Source organism: Mytilus galloprovincialis, chromosome 3, assembly GCF_965363235.1.
Source record: "Mytilus galloprovincialis chromosome 3, xbMytGall1.hap1.1, whole genome shotgun sequence".
Taxonomy (NCBI): domain Eukaryota; kingdom Metazoa; phylum Mollusca; class Bivalvia; order Mytilida; family Mytilidae; genus Mytilus; species Mytilus galloprovincialis.
Window position 1 is genome coordinate 67,939,242 of NC_134840.1, and position 20,345 is coordinate 67,959,586.

Genomic DNA, 20,345 nt, shown 5'->3' on the forward strand with positions numbered 1-20,345 from the left:
ATATCATATGTTGAGACAAGTTCATAAATACCAATTTAATAAATAAATTTCATGTAAAACAACCCTTTCCATTTTCTAAACTATAAAAGGAGAAAAAGAGGAATTAATTTAGGGGCATGAAGGAGCCAAAAACAAGCATTTTTATAGGCCTATTTAAGGGACAAAGTATGGTAAATTGTGTTCTGTCTGTCCATCCATCTTCAACATGTCAGACTTTAAAAATGCTTTCAACTTATGAAAAATGGTACGTAATTTGGAATACTTATATTATTGTAGGAACATGACCATCCCTTCAAGAAGCCTAAAACCAGGGGTATTATATCCAGACCTTTGTCGTTGGTTGTGATAATTGTATTAACCTTGGGTGTTTTGCTGACCTTACTCAACATCTATGAACTCCATAAGATGAGGGAGGACTATGCTGCACACCTAACACCAACAATGGAGGCCAAAGAAGGGAAATATGCTTCCAAACAACGGATTGTATGGATAGAAGGCAAAAATGTAAGCTTATAAATGGGAATGAAAAAGCATGAATATTGAAGAAAAAAAATTGGTATATTAATAGGTAAAATGGATGAAATAATAATAATATGTATACTGCTTACCATGCTTGGTCAAGACTCAGAAAAAGAGCAAAATTATTGGTATCATATGTCTGTTGGGTAAAAAGTTGAGATTTGTTCATTTAATTTTAAATTAAAGTTTCTGTATGAATAAATTTTAGTTAATATAAAACAGAAGTGTAACACCATTGATTTAATATCAAATTAATTTACAGATGAACTTGAAAATTATACCTATCTTAGTATAGCCTATTAATCTGTAAATGTGTATGTAGGTTTGCCATTATCAATTATATGTGAAGAAATATCATATTTATTATATTATAAGAGATATATTTTGTATTGTAGAAACACAGTGGCTACTTGAAGCATGTTTATGCTGTATTTGACAGAATAGGTTATGCTATAGGTGATGCTGAATCAGACTGGGATGTTCTGTGGTCACATGAATACCCATTTGAAAGTCTGTCTAAAAAGATTTCAATTGCAAAACCTCATCAAAAGGTAATTGTGTAAAAAGACGTTTAATGTATGGTACAATCTTATGTGAATTATACACAAAAAAACCCTCTTTCAACAGTATCTTTATGTGGATATGGTAAACACTATCAAATTAAAGGATAACGGATATGTCTATTTTTAAAAAGCAAGAATGGTTTGTTTGTTTTTGTACTGTTATTCAAAAAGAGTAGCATCCATGTTGCAATAAGACAAATGTAGGTCAGGGTTCGCAACTATTTTTTTAAACAAGGAAAATACCAACTTTCAGAAAAACAGAGTTTTAAACCACAACTAGAACTTTGTTTAATGCGTAGAAAGTTGAACAATTCATAACAATCTAACAAGAAGGGGATCAGCATTTTAAAAACAACTTGAAACTTAATTTTGGAATATATCTGTAATAACATTGACACCATTATGCATTGATTTGAATCTGTTGAGTTCCTCAAATATAACAGATAAAAAAAAAAAATTTGTAATAGTCATATTGAACAGTTATTGTAAGAATAAATCCTTTAAAATGTCTTATTTTTCAGATTAACCACTTTCCAGGATCAGGGTATATCTCAAACAAAGTTTATTTAGCTACAACAAACACTTCTTTCATTCCAAAGGCATTCAAGATTCCATCAGAGACAAAGAAATTCCTAGCATATGTAAGTTCCATACTGGAAAAATAGATAAAAGTACCTACATTTAAAAAAGTATGGTAAAAAGTTATTACTGCTGTTTTTATACGACCGCAAAATTTGAAAAATTTTTCGTCGTATATTGCTATCACGTTGGCGTCGTCGTCGTCGTCGTCGTCGTCGTCGTCCGAATACTTTTAGTTTTCGCACTCTAACTTTAGTAAAAGTGAATAGAAATCTATGAAATTTTAACATAAGGTTTATGACCACAAAAGGAAGGTTGGGATTGATTTTGGGAGTTTTGGTCCCAACATTTTAGGAATAAGGGGCCAAAAAGGGCCCAAATAAGCATTTTCTTGGTTTTCGCACTATAACTTAAGTTTAAGTTAATAGAAATCTATGAAATTTTGACACAAGGTTTATGACCACAAAAGAAAGGTTGGGATTGATTTTGGGAGTTTTGGTTCCAACAGTTTAGGAATTAGGGGCAAAAAAAGGGCCAAAATAAGCATTATGCTTAGTTTTCGCACAATAACTTTAGTTTAAGTAAATAGAAATCTATGAAATTTAAACACAAGGTTTATGACCATAAAAGGAAGGTTGGTATTGATTTTGGGAGTTTTGGTCCCAACAGTTTAGGAATAAAGGGCCCAAAGGGTCCAAATTAAACTTTGTTTGATTTCATCAAAAATTGAATAATTGGGGTTCTTTGGTATGCCGAATCTAACTGTGTATGAAGATTCTTAATTTTTGGTCCCGTTTTCAAATTGGTCTACATTAAGGTCCAAAGGGTCCAAAATTAAACTTAGTTTGATTTTAACAAAAATTGAATCCTGGGGGTTGTTTGATATGCTGAATTTAGAAATGTACTTAGATTTTAATTATTGGCCTAGTTTTCAAGTTGGTCCAAATGGGGGTCCAAAATTAAACTTTGTTCATCAAAAATTGAATAAATGGGTTCTTTGATATGCCAAATCTAACTGTGTATGTAGATTCTTAATTTTTGGTCCAGTTTTCAAATGGTCTACATTAAGGTCCAAAGGGTCCAAAATTAAACTAAGTTTGATTTTAACAAAAATTAAATTCTTGGGCTTATTTGATATGCTTTATCTAAATATGTACTTTGATTTTTGATTATGGGCCCAGTTTTCAAGTTGGTCCAAATCAGGATTCCATATCAAGTATTGTGCAATAGCAAGAAATTTTCAATTGCACAGTATTGCACAATAGCAAGAAATATCTAATTGCACAATATTGTGCAATAGCAATTAATTTTCAATCAGGGTTCGACACTAACGGTAGTCCGGTAGTCCGGTGCCCCCCTTAAATCTAGGAGGACTACCAAAACATGGTTAATCAGTAGTCCTGTGGACCACCTGGAAATTTGTATATGGTCTGGCTATTTCAATGCTAAAAATTGACATAAAAGTCCTCCCAATTATGTTTACATTTTACAAAGACAGTGATGGCATTTGGAAGAACGTAAATTTTATATTGTTATTATGAAAGCACTTTTGAGATCCAGATTTCAGATCAGAATCTTCACAGTGTTTGTAACACATGGGATTTTCAATGTAAAATGAAAATGTCTGATAACCAAAATGTGAAGAAACTGCAGATTAGACAGCAAAGGTCAGCAATAAAAACGTAGGTGTCAGAGTTAAAAAAAAAAAAAACTTCCCAAATTTGGAAAAAAAAATTATTACCCCTAAAAAAAGAAACAGGAAGAGGTAGTTTGAAAAAAAAGCCAACAATATTTTTTGGTGGCTTTCTTATTAAAAAAAAAACCATTTATGCATGTCATTCAAAATGGTATTAAAGGCATTTTGTTTTAATAATAATGATAATAATAATAATTCTTTATTTAAAGAGGGTTACACAGTTAGCTGTAAAGCTAATCTTCCCTGAGGCCCTCGTGAAATACAATGAAATATAACAAACAATTACAAAATATCAAACAGACACACATACATGAATAATGAAATAAAAAATTGTTATGAAATATACAATTTTCAAAACAGGTCCCTCAGTTCCATGTCATATATGACATGTATAGTATTGGCATCAACAACATCATAAGTTTGAGTAAATGTGTGAAAATTATGCATAGCATATAAAAAATGCACAGCTTCTTAAATCTTTTTTGAATGAGCTTGTACTTGAGGTTGATTTTTTCAGGGATATTGGTAAGTTATTCCATAAAATAGATCCTGAATATACAATGATATATAAAAGATTTCTTATAAAGCTCTGTTTTAGCTTTTGGAACTTGTAAATTTTTGCAAGAGGCATTTCTCAAACAATATTGGTTTATTTCTGGCATTTCTTTAAACTTTTCAGGGAGATATACAGGGGCTTCATTCTTAAGGCATTTTATCAATATAACTGATTTGTGGTATGAGATTCTGTTCTCTACTGTCATCCATCCCAGCTGTTTAAACAGTGGAGCTGATGATGAAAGTGGATCAGCATCTAAAATAAGTCTTGCAGCCCTTTTCTGCAATGTATTATTCTGACTAGCTCATTTTTAGCACAATCACTCCAAATAATACAACAATAATCTATCAGTGGGAGAATATAACCATTATAAAATAATAGCAACATATCCACTGAATTGCTTTCAACAGTGATGATGAAGTTGACCTCTAGTTCACAAACAAAGACATTGTATCACTACAAGAAAAATCTTATAAACTGTTTGAAGAATTAATGAAAACTTTGACTTATTTTTATCCTTTTTTTCTAAATAATCCTGGAATAAAAGGTCAAATAACTCCACCTAACAAGGCCTTAGAAATTGTCTCAGATTGCAGATTTTGCATTTCATTTTTCAAAATTTTCTGACGGTAAAAGTTCAGGAGTAATAAAATTTATTCACTGAATGTCAACTTTAATTTATCTGAAAAAAAAACCAAAATATTTTCAAAACTGAAATGACCATTTGTGTGCTTTTGAGGTGCTCAGATGGCAGGAAATTGCATCTTATTTCGAAAAATTTTCAAGGGGGGGCATGCCCCCAAACCCCCCTAGCTAGTTCGGGCCGCATTGCGGCCCTCACCGGTGATAGAGGTGGACTACCAGGACTACCCAAAATTTTTTCTTGGTAGTCCTGTGGACTACATCACCTCTTATGTTAGTGTCAAACCCTGTCAATTGGAGTTATCTTTCTTTGTATAGAATAGAAGTTGATAATATATGTTGGAAATTTGCCAGACATGACTATGATGTCATTTTCTATTTTTATTTGCCAATAACTTTATGTAAATAACTTAATTGGAAATTTGCCAATATAAAATGTTGCTGATGAAGCTTTTTTTCCTTATCTTATCTAAAATGTTTTTAGATAATGTATGTTGGACATTTGCCAGACATGACTATGATGTCATTTTCTATTTTTATTTGCCAATAACTTTATGTAAATAACTTCATTGGAAATTTGCCAATATAAAATGATGCTGATGAAGTTTTTTTTATTGTTTTATACAATAAACAATGTATATTCACTTTTACTACCAACCAATCTTTACCATTCAGTGATAACAAGCACTTTATTTTACATTTTAATATTTTATGATGTATTTAAAAGAGTAGTTATTGTTGCAAACTCCATTAGAAATTTGAATTGATATCAGTTTTGGAAAAAGGGAAACGGGGATGTGAAAAAAAAGGGGGGGGGGGGGGTTTAAATTTTTCTCATTTCAGATTTCATAAATAAAAAGAAAATTTCTTCAAACATTTTTTTGAGAGGATTAATATTCAACAGCATAGTGAATTGCTCAAAGGCAAAAAAAATATTTTAAGTTCATTAGACCACATTCATTCTGTGTCAGAAACCTATGCTGTGTCAACTATTTAATTTTAGATTTAAAAAGTTTGAAGAAGAAATCTTTAATTGATTTGTAAAATCTTGACATTTGTTTTGTGTAAAAAAAAAACATGTAATGTCAAAAATTTGATCACAATCCAAATTCAGAGCTGTATCACGCTTGAATGTTTTGTCCATACTTGCCCCAACTGTTCAGGGTTCGACCTCTGCGGTCGTATAAAGCTGCGCCCTGCGGAGCACCTGGTTCTAAATATAAAGGTTTGATACAAACATATTTGTATTTTGGGTTGTGTTTTCATTGACACTTATTCAAAATATCATATTCATATTTGGTAATAAATACAATCAATTTGTATCACGTAGGAAAGAAAAAAAATAAAGAAAAAACACTCAAGACTACCAAGGGCTAAGGGGTTCATGACTTGGGACAGGGGCAACCTGGTGGTGGGATTAAACATGTTTTGTAAAATCTTAACCCTCCCATATGCCTCTAACCAAAGACTACTGGGTAAACACAAAATTCTGTTCAGAACCTATAAGACCCTTCTAAACTAGAATGGTCCCTGGTCATAGAGGAACCCTTGGACATATCAAAATAAATAAGTGCTTATTTGAATGTATCAAGAAACAGTAAGTGTCATTGGCAATCATACCACATCTCATTTTTTTATGTCTCTTGTATTTCATATATCACACAACCTCAAAGCATTTCAAACATATCTTTCTTGACAAGTATTTAAGTGTTATTGTCTTAATTTTGTAGACTAAAAGGCATCCCAATAAAATGTGGGTACAGAAGAAGAACACTCACAGAGGAGTTAAGATAAAGAAGACTAACGGTAAAGTCTTATAAATATTCTTTTGGAAAAAAATTGTCTTTTGAAAGTCATTTTTGTACACATGGTAGCTTGTAAAATTTACCTCAAAACTTGTATTATAATATTTTCATTTAGATAAATCATTCTACATTTTATTCCCGATTCATTAGTTCCCATAAATATATGCCTTTTATTCACGTACCAACCACTGTTTGAATTACTTATGGAAGCCTCCTACACTACAATCCTATTTTTTACTTCCTTCTATAGTAGTCATATACTTCACTATTTTGTTCTCTGAGCATATAGGTTTGGGAATAGATTTTAACATATGACTAGCATTCATTAACAAGATTTGTCTCTTTATTGAATCCATGAACCCCATGCTTTGTTGGAATTAGAAATCTGCTTTGTTTATAAATGAAAGAAGAACGTCATACTCAAATGGAATTTTAATTTAATATTTATTGTTGATAAAAGAAGTAGTTGCCTAAAATTCGGTAATTTATCATTTTAGAGCTTGACCTAGGAAGTACTGGATCTTTTGTACAGCAGTATATAGATAAACCTCTGTTGATAGATGGAAGGTATAATTTTAAGGCTGTATCTTCATAAGATAAATTTGTTCTTTTAAGATTAAAAAAGGGGAGATAATTGAAGTTAAGGTGCAATGGATCATATGTTGATCACGATTTATAGAACTTTGCATATTTTTTATTGATGACTGACATCTCTTAACATTACAATGATTTTAAGAGTTATGTAACATTAAGTTACCTTATTTTATTCTTTTCTTAATGAACAGAATTAATTCATTTGTACTTAGTCTTCAAATTATTTGAAAAATATGCTTACTTAGTGCATTGTTTGCTAAACATCCAATGGCAAATATTACATGCACAATCAGGATGACTTACTTAGTAATGTTAAGGATTTTGCATTTTACTCATCCAAGAAACATTTAAGATAATAAGATATGTTAGGATTGCCAATCAACAACGCTCTGTCAGAGACCAACTGATGTAGATGTGAGCAACTTGAGGTCACTGTACAGCCTTCAAACATGAGTAAATTCCATACCATATAGTCAGCGTGCCAAACATGACAAAATGATCAACAAATAAACAAAAAAACCAACAACCTAATTTATGTACAAATTTACAAACAAAATACAAATAGGGTAGACAGTGACCGATGGCAACCACTGAATTACAGGCTCTTGAGTTGGGACAGGCACATACAGACTATTGCTGGGTAAAACATGTTTGTGGTAGCTCAACCCACAATTTACCTGTGACAGTGGTGAAATAGATTAAGAAATATTTTCCAAGAACAAAAAAATCTCCTTTTTGAATTAAGAAAGTATGCACTGTTGTCTGTTTTACTTATTTTTATTTATTATTAATTTTGAGTAGAATTGAAACAGGTCAAGATACATAATTTATTGTATTATCATATATTTTTTAACAGGAAATTTGACATAGGAATATATGCTATTATCACATCAATAGATCCACTAAGAGTATACATTGTAGATGATGAAGCCTTGTATAGGTTAGTATTTAATTCTTCTAAAAGTCTGGTAACAGCACTACCATTGCCCATTCTAACTGGTTTAAGCTTCAGTAGCTCCATTAGTCATGGCAATATAAATGTGGACATGATTTCTAATGATCTGTTTCTAAAAACAAACAACAGCTATTCCGTTTGATGTTTTACTTGTTACTATAACTTAAGCTTAGGTGACATCATTGATGTGACGTAGACCTTGAATACAAACTTAATTCGGTGCGTTGCTGGTCACATGTCTTCTCAACAACTCTGAGGATATACATAAACCCTGATATCTCTTTGTAAAGGAAGAACCATTTGGATTTCTGTAAAACTCATATTATCACTGATTGTAAGGAAACACACCATACTCGCTGTGCATGCAACACATTAATGTCAGATATCTTCAAGGGAAAATAATTGAAATTAAGCTGTGTGTTTGCTCACAGTACCTCTTGTTAATAGTGATAAGCAATATTCCATGAATTTTTGACATTACAGTAAATTTTTTCTTGGAATTTAAGACTATAATGAGAAATTTGATTTCTTTGATATGTGAAACAAACATCAGTGAGCTACTTCTCACTAATGATATCCTGATATTAGAATGGGCATTAAGATTACAGTTGGCTGAAAGCCTATAACTTCTAGTAATAATTAGGTATTTGCTACATAAAACCAGATCAAATCAACTAATATGTAAAATAACCAAATAAGACTGAAGCTCTAAAAACCACCAATAAATTCAATTATAAATTTCTTACTTATAAATTTCATTAGCGCTCTGTATCACCAAGTTTTCTTCTTTTATAAAAGTAGTACATGTAATAGCAAATGTTAAGTTTTTAAGTTAAAGAAATAAATTGAAATTTAAATATGAAAAATTATTTGCATACACTAAACTAACTCCAGTTCAGTAGACTTCATGTTATTATAAGAAATTATTTTTCAATTATTTATTGACAGATTCTGTACCAAGAACTACCATCCATTTGATCCCTATGATACTAAGAAGTATGTGGTAGATGATGACTATATCCCTGTATGGCAGGTAAGACTAGGGTAACAGTCATTGAATTATTAATTGATTGTTTTGTTATTGAGAATAAATGATTTCACTGGTGTAGAAATTTCTACCAACAAGACTATAAAAAAGAAGATGTGGTATGATTGCCAGTGATACAACTCCTCACAAGAGACCAAATGCCACAAAAATCAACTAATTAATTGGGTTGTTTTATTTTGTATAATTGTTCGAAACCAATTTTAAGAGTTCTTAGATCTTGTGATTTTGTGTCAATATAATTTGAAAATATATTTAAGTAACACACTTTCAATGTTTGTAGATGCCGTCTTTAATGAAATATTACACAGATTTGGGATTCTCTTTTAAAGAAACTTTCAGCATGTACCTTAAAAGTAAAGGTAAGATATATGTCTGTTATGTCAATGGTACATAACACTACAGGGAGATAACTCTACAAAGGTGGTACATAACACTACAGGGAGATAACTCTGTAAAGGTGGTATATAACACTACAGTGAGATAATTCTACAAAGGTGGTACATAACACAACAGAGAGATAACTCTATAATGGTGGTACATAACCCTACAGGGAGATAACTATATAAACGTGGTACATAACACTACAGGGAGATAACTCTATAAAGGTGGTACATAACACTACAGGGAGATAACTTTGTAAAGGTGGTACATAACACTACAGGGAGATAACTCTGTAAAGGTGGTACATAACACTACAGGGAGATAACTCTACAAAGGTGGTACATAACACTACAGGGAGATAACTCTATAAAGGTGGTACATAACACTACAGGGAGATAACTCTATAAAGGTGGTATATAACACTACAGGGAGATAACTCTATAAAGGTGGTACATAACACTACAGGGATATAACTCTATAAAGGTGGTACATAACACTACAGGGAGATAACTCTATAAAGGTGGTACATAACACTACAGGGAGATAACTCTATAAAGGTGGTACATAACACTACAGGGAGATAACTCTGTAAAGGTGGTAAAAATCAACTGAATGTTTTAATCATATATCTCTAGTAAAGGAAAATTAAGTTTCTCAATGATCAAAATTAGTGTTTTTCAAACTGCTGTATATCTGATAAAGTGTGTGAGTCAAGTCTTTTTTAAATTCTTATATTTAATAGGGTCAAAGTAAATATTTTGTGTAAATTTTATGAAAATTTAACAAACCAAATTAATTTGTTATACCCTCCTTTTAAAAAAGTGTAAAACTGATTTACCTATGTCCATCTGTCCCATGAATATTTTTTGTCCCATCTTTCTCAGGATTTCTGAAATTTGATTTCAGGGTTTTAATGAGTCAGCTATACCATGTGATGTGTTTTTTTTATTCATCACTCAACAACTTCTTGTTTGTCTTATACTTTTAGTGAGGCAGGATATCATTAGTGAGAAGAAGCTCACAGATTCACTTGTTTTCTTCATATTTTGAATTTAGTCAGATTCTTATATTATCACAGGGTTTGAGTATCCAAGACAGATTCACTTGCAGTTTTAGTTCCAAATATTTCTTTCTTTATTTCTTAATGACCAATGATATTTTTTTTTAAGGTTTGGATTATGAAAAGATGTGGATGGATATGAGAGAAACAGTTGCCACAGTAGCTCTTCAGAAAGAACACAATTTTATAAACATACTGAAGAAATACAGGAGTTCCAGGTAATGAATGTATATTGAACAGTCTTATTCATTCATCGAGTACTTTCCAAGTGTTATGTGTGTGCTTTTTTAACAGGTATTTAACCTATCATGGTTTACTTTTTACACACTGTGACTTGGATGGAGAGTTATCTCATTGACACTCATATGACATCTTCTTAGATTTTTTATTTTATACATGTATTTATAAAACTGTTATGTACAAAACTTTTATTATGCTTTTTCAATTTTGGAAAAATGAGCCAGTATGTCTGACCAACTTTCACTGTAAGTAAAATTAAAAAGAAAAAGAAATGATAATAGAAATCAATCCTAAGTTCCAATTCAAGATGAATCAAACTTTCTTGTACCTATATCAAAATAAACTGTATAGCATTCAATCCATACTAATAAATACTAGTTTTCGTATCTTTCGTGCCCCCAAGTGTGACTGGGGAATAGAAATATGGTCACTTGGTCTTCTCCCGACCGGCAGTTAAACGCTTGCCGAAGTGGGGGTGTTCGTTTGGCTGTGCGGGATGTATTAAGTTCGCAGTCACGTCCGGTCAGAATGGGGACGTTAAATCCGATGTCTCGTGTAAAGAGAGTGCCACACTCTTTGCACGTTAAAAACCCTTGCAACAACTCTTAGGACCCGTAGGTGGCCTGTTGCAAGGCCAAATTTCTGTCCCCATCCAATATACCCTTATTTTCCAGTGGCAGTCCAAATTTCCCTGACCATCATCCCAAATGGCCTCTATTACGACAGGACCTACCTATTGTATTTATTGTGAACTTGTTCTCGTCCTGAATATGCATGAAATATTTGCCACTGGACGTTAAGCAATCAATAATCAATCAATCAATCGTATCTTTCGTAAGTAGAAAGCACAGATACTCTTGAAGCTTGTATCAAGCACAGATTATTTTATACAATGATTCAATATAATCATATATGTGTATGCCCCTGCTGTAGTGGAGAGACATAAAGTTTTACCCTTGTCCATCTACATACGTCATTATATCCTGAAATTGGTCTTCGTTCTCTAACTTTAGGTTGCCTCTACCAAATGTTAGGAAACTTATACATAATGCTTATTACCACAAAACACAGATCAAGTTTGGGTTCAGGTGGCATGAATTTTACCTTACTAGAGTTATGCCTTTTTACAAATAGAAAATTGTTGAATGTTCTGTTCTTTAACTTTTGTTTACCCCGACTAAATGTTATAAAACTTATACACAATGCTTTTTACCACAATATTCAGATCATGTACAAATATGGGTAGCATCACTTTTACCGTTCTTGAGTCTTGTCCCTTTATAACCTCATATGTAAGCAGGGGCATCATCTGTGTCCCATGGACACATTTCACAATTAATTCATAAATGAATGGGGTCATCAATTATAGACAAGTGACTATACAGTGTATCATGTACTTAATCACCCAGAGTGTGAAAAAATTGTATATATGTGTTTTACAGCCTTGTATCACTATCACTGTTGATCTGTTTACAATTTTACAAAACAACAGGATATTTATACCAAAAGACAACCATTGTTTAAAATATTTATTTTTTATTTTTTTATAGGAACTTCTTTGAGATGATGAGATTTGATTTTGTGTTAGATGAAGATTTAAATGTTTATTTAATGGAAGTAAGTAAAAAAGTTTTATAAGGGTGCTGAAACAAGAACCCATGATGTTAGTGTAGAGGCCAGTATTTTAGCATATTCATTTTATTTTTAAAGGTTATTATAAAATATATAAATTTATTGTTTTGCTTTACCTGCATGCAAAGTTCCGTCACCCTGGATATACATTTCAGTTTTGTTTTTACTTTGACAGGTTTTTATGGGTCAAAACCAATGCAAAACATAAAATCTTAGTTTTAAATTTAACCAAAAAAAGGTTAGGACACATGTTGTCAATATACTTTCATTCCTAAGTAAATTTTAATATTTGAAAAGTTCACAGGTGAGATGTTTTATTATGTCATCTACTGTTTGACACTTAGGAAAAAGTTCTCTTTTGGGTAAAACTGCCATGAAAATCATGTATCTTTCATTTTTTTTTTTTCATGATTTGTACTTGTTTTCCAAAAAAACTATTTGATGGACCCTAGTGCTCTATGCTAGATTTTCCAATGCCTCACTTAAATTTCTTAACGTTTTGTTTAAACTGATAAGTCCTGCTTACAAAGTTACTTTCCTGGACTGTATATTCCAGACAAGTAGATAATATCTCATTATTTGTTTCTTAAAGTAGCAAATTTTCTCTGTTTTAGGCAAACATGTCTCCCAATCTGTCGTCTGCACATTTTAGTGCCAATACACGGCTGTATGAACATGTGATATTTAACCTATTGAGTTTAGTTGGAATAGCTAGATCTGTGACAAGTCCATTTGAAAACAGGTATGTAAATCAATGTTGTCTTCAAGTAGTATGGTACAGAATAAACAAGCTATTTATAATGTTTTGAAACTTTTAATGGTTATGATTTAAAGGAAAATTATCTCCCTTTGTATGTTGTAGAATCATTTCATTGATAATTGTGGAGAACCAATATTTGTATGCCCCACCTACGATAGTAGAGGGGCATTATGTTTTCTGGTCTGTGCCTCCGTTCGTCCGTTCGTTCGTCCGTTTGTTCGTCCCGCTTCAGGTTAAAGTTTTTGGTCAAGGTAGTTTTTGATGAAGTTGAAGTCCAATCAATTTGAAACTTAGTACACATGTTCCCTATGATATGATCTTTCTAATTTTAATGTCAAATTAAAGTATTGACCCCAATTTCATGGTCCACTGAACAAAGAAGAAGATAGTGTGAAGCTCAGGTTAAAGTTTTTGGTCAAGGTAGTTTTTGATGAAGTTGGAGTCCAATCAACTTGAAACTTAGTACACATGTTAACTATGATATGATCTTTCTAATTTTAATGCCAAATTAAAGTATTGACCCCAATTTCACGGTCCAGTGAACATGTAAAATGATAGTGCGAGTGGGGCATCCGTGTACTATGGACACATTCTTGTTTAAACAGTTTCTGCATCAGAACGGGGACCCAATTATATACCTCATTTCTTCACTGCAATTTATTGAAATTGAGGGGCAGATTTTTAGTCCCTATATTAGACTGCAAAATTTCAGTAATTTTCTCAAACTAGTAGCTCCCTTCATGGTTCCTTGAAGAATTCTTGCAGAGTCATGACCAGCATTTAAGAGAGCAAAACTGTTTTGAGTATTAATAGGCTAATTTATTCACTTCCTGGTTAAAATCAAAAATAAAATTTGTACTATTTTACTCAGACATTAATCCACCCTATACATTTCAGAATCACTTAAAATTAAACAGAAGTGGAAATTTTAATAAATACCCTTTAGATATACTACAATTTTGAGATAATAATTTTCATCTCGGGAAAATATCCCATTTAAAAGATTGTAGATTTTTTAAGGGACTTTGTTCTTGGGTATTGGACTGGTATCCTGTAACTGGGATCCTATTCCAATTAAAAAGGGGATGTGGGGTAAAGGCCAATAATTTGCAATAAGACAGTCAGTTATTTTGAAGCACGTCTGAAACAAAAATTGAGCTTAGACACTATGTAATGTTCTGTTTTTCTTTTTGTCGAGCCTTCGACTTTAGTTGAAAAAGCGAGACATAGCGGTCCTACATTCCGTCGTCGTCGGTGCCGTCATCGTCTGCGTCGTCCACAAATATTCACTCTGTGGTTAAAGTTTTTGAAATTTTTATAACTTTCTTAAACTTTACTGGATTTTTACAAAACTTGTACAGAAGCTTGTTTATGATCATAAGATAGTATTCAGAAGTAAATTTTGTAAAAATAAAATTCCATTTTTCCGTATTTTACTTATAAATGGACTTAGTTTTTCTGCCGTGTAACATTACATTCACTCTGTGGTTAAAGTTTTTAAAATTTTAATAACTTTCTTTTACTATTTTGGATTTGTACCAAACTTGGGCAGAAGCTAGTATCTAAAATAGTATATAAAATGAAATTTTGTTAAAATTTGTACCTGTGTATCTGTATTTTACTTATGAATTAACTTAGTTTTTCTTCCAGATAACATTACACAGTCTGCAATTGAAGTTTTTAAAACATTTATAAGATTCAAAAATTATCCTGGATTGTTACCAAACTTGGACAGAAGCTTCTTACAATCAAAAGATAGTATTTAGAGGAATAATTTTATTGATTTTTTTCATCATTTTTGTTGAGCCCACGATTCACAGAAAAAGTAGTTGGTTCCACGGAATCCTTACAAATTTTTTCTTCACTTACTAATTACCTTAGTTTCACCAATAAATTCTTAATGCTTGACTTAAATGTTATTTTAATCAATATATTGGACCAGTAGAGGCAAAATATCTAGAATCAATCACTGTTTTATAAGTAAAAGGTTTGGCTAGCTACCGGTAGTATAAAACCTGGTTTAATCCACCATTTCCTACATAAAAAAATGCCTGTACTAAGTCAGGAATATGACAGTTGTTATCCATTAGTATGGATATGTTTGAGCTTTTGATTTTGCTGTTTTGAGTTTTCCTAAGAGTTCAGTACTTTTGTTATTATTACTTTTTTTCAGGAATCATACAGATATTTATCTAACTGAAATCTTAAGTTAATGGCAGTAGATTAATCTTTTGTACTATTGTTTTGTATTTCAGTGGAGAAGATGAGAGAGCTATGGTATCCTCTAACAGAGATATTGCTGTGTTTCCTGATTGGTGCAGTGGTAAAAAATGTCAGAATAATTGTTTGCCAGAGGTAAATACAAAATCTGGATGGATATAATTAGATTGATTAAAAGTGAAAAATGACTAATTTACTGTGTTGTTTAGAAAAATGACATAGAAACTATATGAAGCCAGTGGCCCAAACATGTTATAAATGTTTTTATCTACTGCAGAATGTTCCTGTATTGAATTTATACACAAAAATATAAAACAACCATTAGGTACATTCATTTTCACAACACAACACAAAACTCAGTGAGAATACTAGGATTTGATGGTTTCTACAAACATGGAAGATTAAGGAGAATGCTTAAACTTTTTTTTTTTTTTTTTATCTTAAATCAAACTGTATTATAATTTCTAAGAATTTATTTTTTACATCACTTAGAAATGCCAATTATGCAGCCAGTGCCTTACATTGGAACTGAAGAAAAGTCTTAAAGCTGCCTACCAGGAACATATGAGTAGGAGAGGATGCAGAAGGGTCGTCCCTTATTTCAATATGGTAAGTACTGTCAAATTCATGAATAATTTAATGTTTTTCATCTCCTCAGTTATCCTAAATTATTGCACTTCATTAGATTTTGATAAAGTTGATGTATTCAAAAGTCATTGTTGCCTCTATGCAATGTACCAGTTGTGCATATGTGTGTGTATAGGTGCAAGGTTGAAGGGAAATGAAGAATTAAGAAGTCAATTTTAGTTTTGTATCTTTTAGATTAGTTTGCTCTCTTATTTATGTAAAACACACACCTGCTACTTATATTTAGAGTAACAATCATTTCTATGACTTATCTGTCCATCAGCAGAATGAGTACATTTGAATTGAAAGCAAATTAACAGCCTAGTTGCATAGTTACAAGATTATCTCCCTTTGTTAGACACTTCTTAAAATATTCAAGAAGTTAGTCTGCAAAGAAAAGTTTCAGCTTGGAACTCAAATCCTTGAAACTTAACAGGAAGATTGCACATGTGTTGGGAGTTGTGCACTTGCCATTATGATTTTTTGTTTCTCATTTTCTCAGATCTTTGAACTTAGTCATTTTTTAATGAAAAAAATATTCAAAAATAACCCCACCATTGTAGACTTGACCCATTTTTTTTTTTATAGTAACTTGATACCATATAATTTTTATCAAACAGCCCACACATGGTGTTGGTCATAAATTTATATAGTTAGTAGAACATATGATCTTATTTAATAGTATTTTACTTGAAGATTGGTAGCAAAAATTTATTTAGTTGAATTTAAAAATTTTTTATTTTTAGACTCAGCATGAAGCACATCATTGGAAACCAGACAAAGAAAATACAGAGTATAAATGGCTTAATGCTAAAAATAAAGTCATGTACATGTGGTTTGTTGGGAAATGTCAACAAGACCAGTCATGGTGTTCTTAGTTCTATAAGAAAAGATTCTCTGTTGAAGTGGCCTATTGGTGCAGAAATACTACTGTAACAGTCAAATAGAAATAAAGAGAGGAACGAGGTCAAAAGAGTCTTTAGGACAAAGATTAATAAACAAATATAAAAATAAAATATATAAAAAAAAAAAGAATATAATAGATGGGATTTATTTCATCTAAATTTGAAAAAATGAAGCATAGTATAACAATGTCTTAAAAGTAGTTTGTACTGAACATACATGAAATATTTGCCATTGGAGTTAAGCAACCAACAATCAATTATCTAAATACTAGTGCTTTGATATTATAAGCTACTGTTAAAAGTGCATTGGTATCATCTACTTTAGTTAGAAAAAAATATTATGTTAAAAAGAGTGATAGAGAGAAAATACCACCATTATCTACATTTTTTATTACTTTTATATATATTTGATACATGTACATGGCATTTAGATATAGATATATACGCATGATGGAGAACCTTTGTTGCTGCCCTACATGCCGATGGCATACAGGGCAGTAAGTAAGTATATACACATGAAACATTTTGACTGTCATTATTTTTATATTTATTTCAACAGTATATTCTGGTACAAGTTTCTTTAGACCTTTAATATTACAGACAAATTGATGTTTGAACTAGAATGATTTATATGACTGACTTCATCTTAATAAAATCTTATTTTAGAAGTCCTATTTTGTCTAAAAAGAAAGCATCTTCTTTTGATTCACCTTCTTGACAGATCAAAAGATGTGTTTTTCAGGGAGTGTAGAGGAAGTTGAAATATTGAATAAAAAGTTACTTATTTGCAAAATCTTTTTCGTAAGAAATTCAAAAACTTTTCACCTCCTTTAGCATTAAAAATCTGGATGAAATAGACTTTATATCTATGACTACTGGTAAGTCCCCCCAATTAGATCTATTCTCATCATGAATGTAGAATGTACAAAGTTCAAGCACGGAATTTAAAACTTTCTGGAACAAGATGAATTTAGCAAGGTCCATCACTACGTCCCCTGCTTAGACTTATCATTTGATATAAAGTTAAGATTCCGACACACAAAAACCTGAATGTGAAAGACAGAGAGGTTGAGATAGAAAGTAACCACCTCCCATGTCTTTGATCATGTTGAACACAGAACTTTTTTAATTTAAATTGAAATGCTTGCGGTTACCATAGAACCGGTAAGTTCTTAAATTATTTTTGCCATTTTCTTTATGGAAACCTAGTGCTTTCTACTTTTATGTGTTCAATATTATTAACTGATATTAAATAACAAAATAAATGTTACATATAGAATAATTGATTGTTATTTTCATCAAAGCACAAGTGCAATATGATTTATGATGTGGTCCCATTTTATGTATATATGTGTTTGTGTTAGTTTGTAAGATAAAATGTATCTCAATATAGAGGGGGTAGGACCTTTATTGGGACTCTGTGATTGGGTGTTTTTAAGCTCAGGAATTCGGAATTGGTCCTATTGGGATCCGGGAATTCTTTTTTTGAAGTTTTGGGATGTCGGGATTTAAATTTCTTTTAAATTCAGGACCTTGGGATTTCATGTTTTTAAGCCCAGTATTTCAGGATTAGAACCCCTCCTACCCCCCTCAATATAATAATTTGGAGGTCTGAAGTTGTTTTTTTTTAATGTATTTTATGTATATGTACTTGTTTACCTCCTGGTATATATCATCATCAAATTTTATATGTTTATATTTACTTTGTATCTTTTTATTTATTTATATGTAATATTTGCAGCTTATGAGGATATTAGTATTGTTAAGGAGGCCAGTTTGAATGGATTGAGAAAATATTTTATAGGTGGAATTAGTTGCATGCCTGTAATTGTATAAATCTTTGCAAACCAAGAGTGATATAAAGTTTATAAATGTGATAGCAGAAAAATTTGTAGCACAATTAAATTGTTTTGTTATTCTGTTTTATCATGTGAGAATTTTTGATAATTATTAAATAAGCATGTGTTCTGAATTTACATTTAAGTACTAGTATGCTTTTTGAATTTTTAACAAAACCACCTATTTTTGTCAATGATACTATTAATTTTTATTTGAAATTTGTATATTTAATCTGGCATCAGTTAGTTAGTATATTGAAACAGATCTGAATTATAGAAAACATAAACATTTACTGTTCATTTAATATTGTTTTTTTATTCTAGTAGTAAAATATCGTGCATATTTGCTGTAAAAAATGTCATTTGATTCATTGAGTGTTCTAGCTCTTTAAAAAGGGCATTATTGACTAAATTATAAAAAAAAATTGTTTACTATTTACATTTGATGGTTAAACACTGGATTGAAATTGAGCAATAAACTTGTCATTTTGTGTCAAGGTCAAGGGTAGTTTGATTCATTAATATCATGATCAAATGTATTTATTGGAAAGAAGTTGATGAATACTGTTATATTTTATATTCAAGGAGATGATTTAAAGATTAAACCTTTAATAGACTTTTGCTTTTTGTTCTTTTAGTATTTGAAGTTATCTCCCTTTCAATACAACTATTAGAATCAGAATCATTTTTATTATGGCTATAAGAATTCCTGAGTTTGGTTAAGAATCCCACAATAGATGTATTTCTTTTTCAGAATCACTATCATGTTGAATTATTGTTGGCCTTATTGATTTCCTTTTTGTCCATCTTTTTTATAATGCCGCACCTAGAGACATTATGTTTTTCAGTCTGTGTGTCCATTCATTTTTGTCTGTCCAACTTCAAGTTATAGTTTTTGGTAAAGGTAGTTTTTGATGAAGTTGAAGTCCAATCAACTTGAAAACTTGTACACATTTTCCCTGTGATTTGATCTTTCTAGTTTAATGACAAGTTTTTACCCCAATTTCAGAGTCCACTGAACATAGAAAATGATACTGTGAGTGGGACATCTGTTTTTTCTTAATTTAATTGTTAGACCCATTTGTTAAAACTATACTTATATGAATGTCTTCTAACATTTTGAGTAAACACCGGTGGTAAAATATGATGTATTTTTGTGTCAGCTGATTGTTTAGGCTGTTCCAATTTTTGCTCCACTGTGCTTTTTATGAATGTATTTACTGGATTTCAGATGGTGTAAATGATGTCATCAAACAATGGTGTAAAAATATAAGCTTATGGGAAAATGCATCTGGACAAATGAGAAAAAAATTCTCAAACCATTCTATAATAGCAGGGTGCAACTACAAGATGTGTTCAACTTCATTCTGGGAGTTGTAAGTATCTGGGTTTAGATTTTTGGAGTTGAATACACAAAAAAAAAGAGAACCACTTTTCTCCCCTGCCTTCCTGCCGAAACCAACTTACATAATACTATAAGCTAGTTTTGCACTGGAACTTTGCAAAAGTAATAAAATGGAGAATGGAAATGTTGAATATGTCTATGAGACAACTACCCGAATAAAGAGCAGAAAATAGCCAAATGCCACCAGTGGGTCTTCAACAATATATTGTCTTTAGAAAATTGATCTTCATGAGATCTCTACAGTAGATTCTGCCCAATACTTAGTAATAGCTCAAGTAAGTTGTAGATGAGTCATGTTTGTTGTTCAGGATAACTACTAC

The 20,345-nt window shown here is 31.3% G+C and overlaps 1 protein-coding gene across 1 annotated transcript in view; it reads left to right on the top strand.

Annotated features, from left to right (window-relative positions):
• Positions 1-19,241, top strand: part of LOC143068714 (putative tubulin polyglutamylase ttll-15) — a 44,723-nt gene extending 25,482 nt beyond the window's left edge. The window contains exons 2-15 of the mRNA XM_076242976.1: positions 277-504; positions 915-1,070; positions 1,604-1,723; positions 6,286-6,361; positions 6,858-6,927; positions 7,811-7,894; positions 8,858-8,942; positions 9,238-9,316; positions 10,508-10,616; positions 12,189-12,255; positions 12,885-13,012; positions 15,286-15,385; positions 15,743-15,859; positions 16,624-19,241. Of these exons, the coding sequence (XP_076099091.1) occupies positions 277-504; positions 915-1,070; positions 1,604-1,723; positions 6,286-6,361; positions 6,858-6,927; positions 7,811-7,894; positions 8,858-8,942; positions 9,238-9,316; positions 10,508-10,616; positions 12,189-12,255; positions 12,885-13,012; positions 15,286-15,385; positions 15,743-15,859; positions 16,624-16,755 (1,551 nt within the window). The 3' untranslated portion in view covers positions 16,756-19,241. The remainder of the gene's footprint in view (positions 1-276; positions 505-914; positions 1,071-1,603; positions 1,724-6,285; positions 6,362-6,857; positions 6,928-7,810; positions 7,895-8,857; positions 8,943-9,237; positions 9,317-10,507; positions 10,617-12,188; positions 12,256-12,884; positions 13,013-15,285; positions 15,386-15,742; positions 15,860-16,623) is intronic.
• Positions 19,242-20,345: the final 1,104 nt, after the last annotated feature.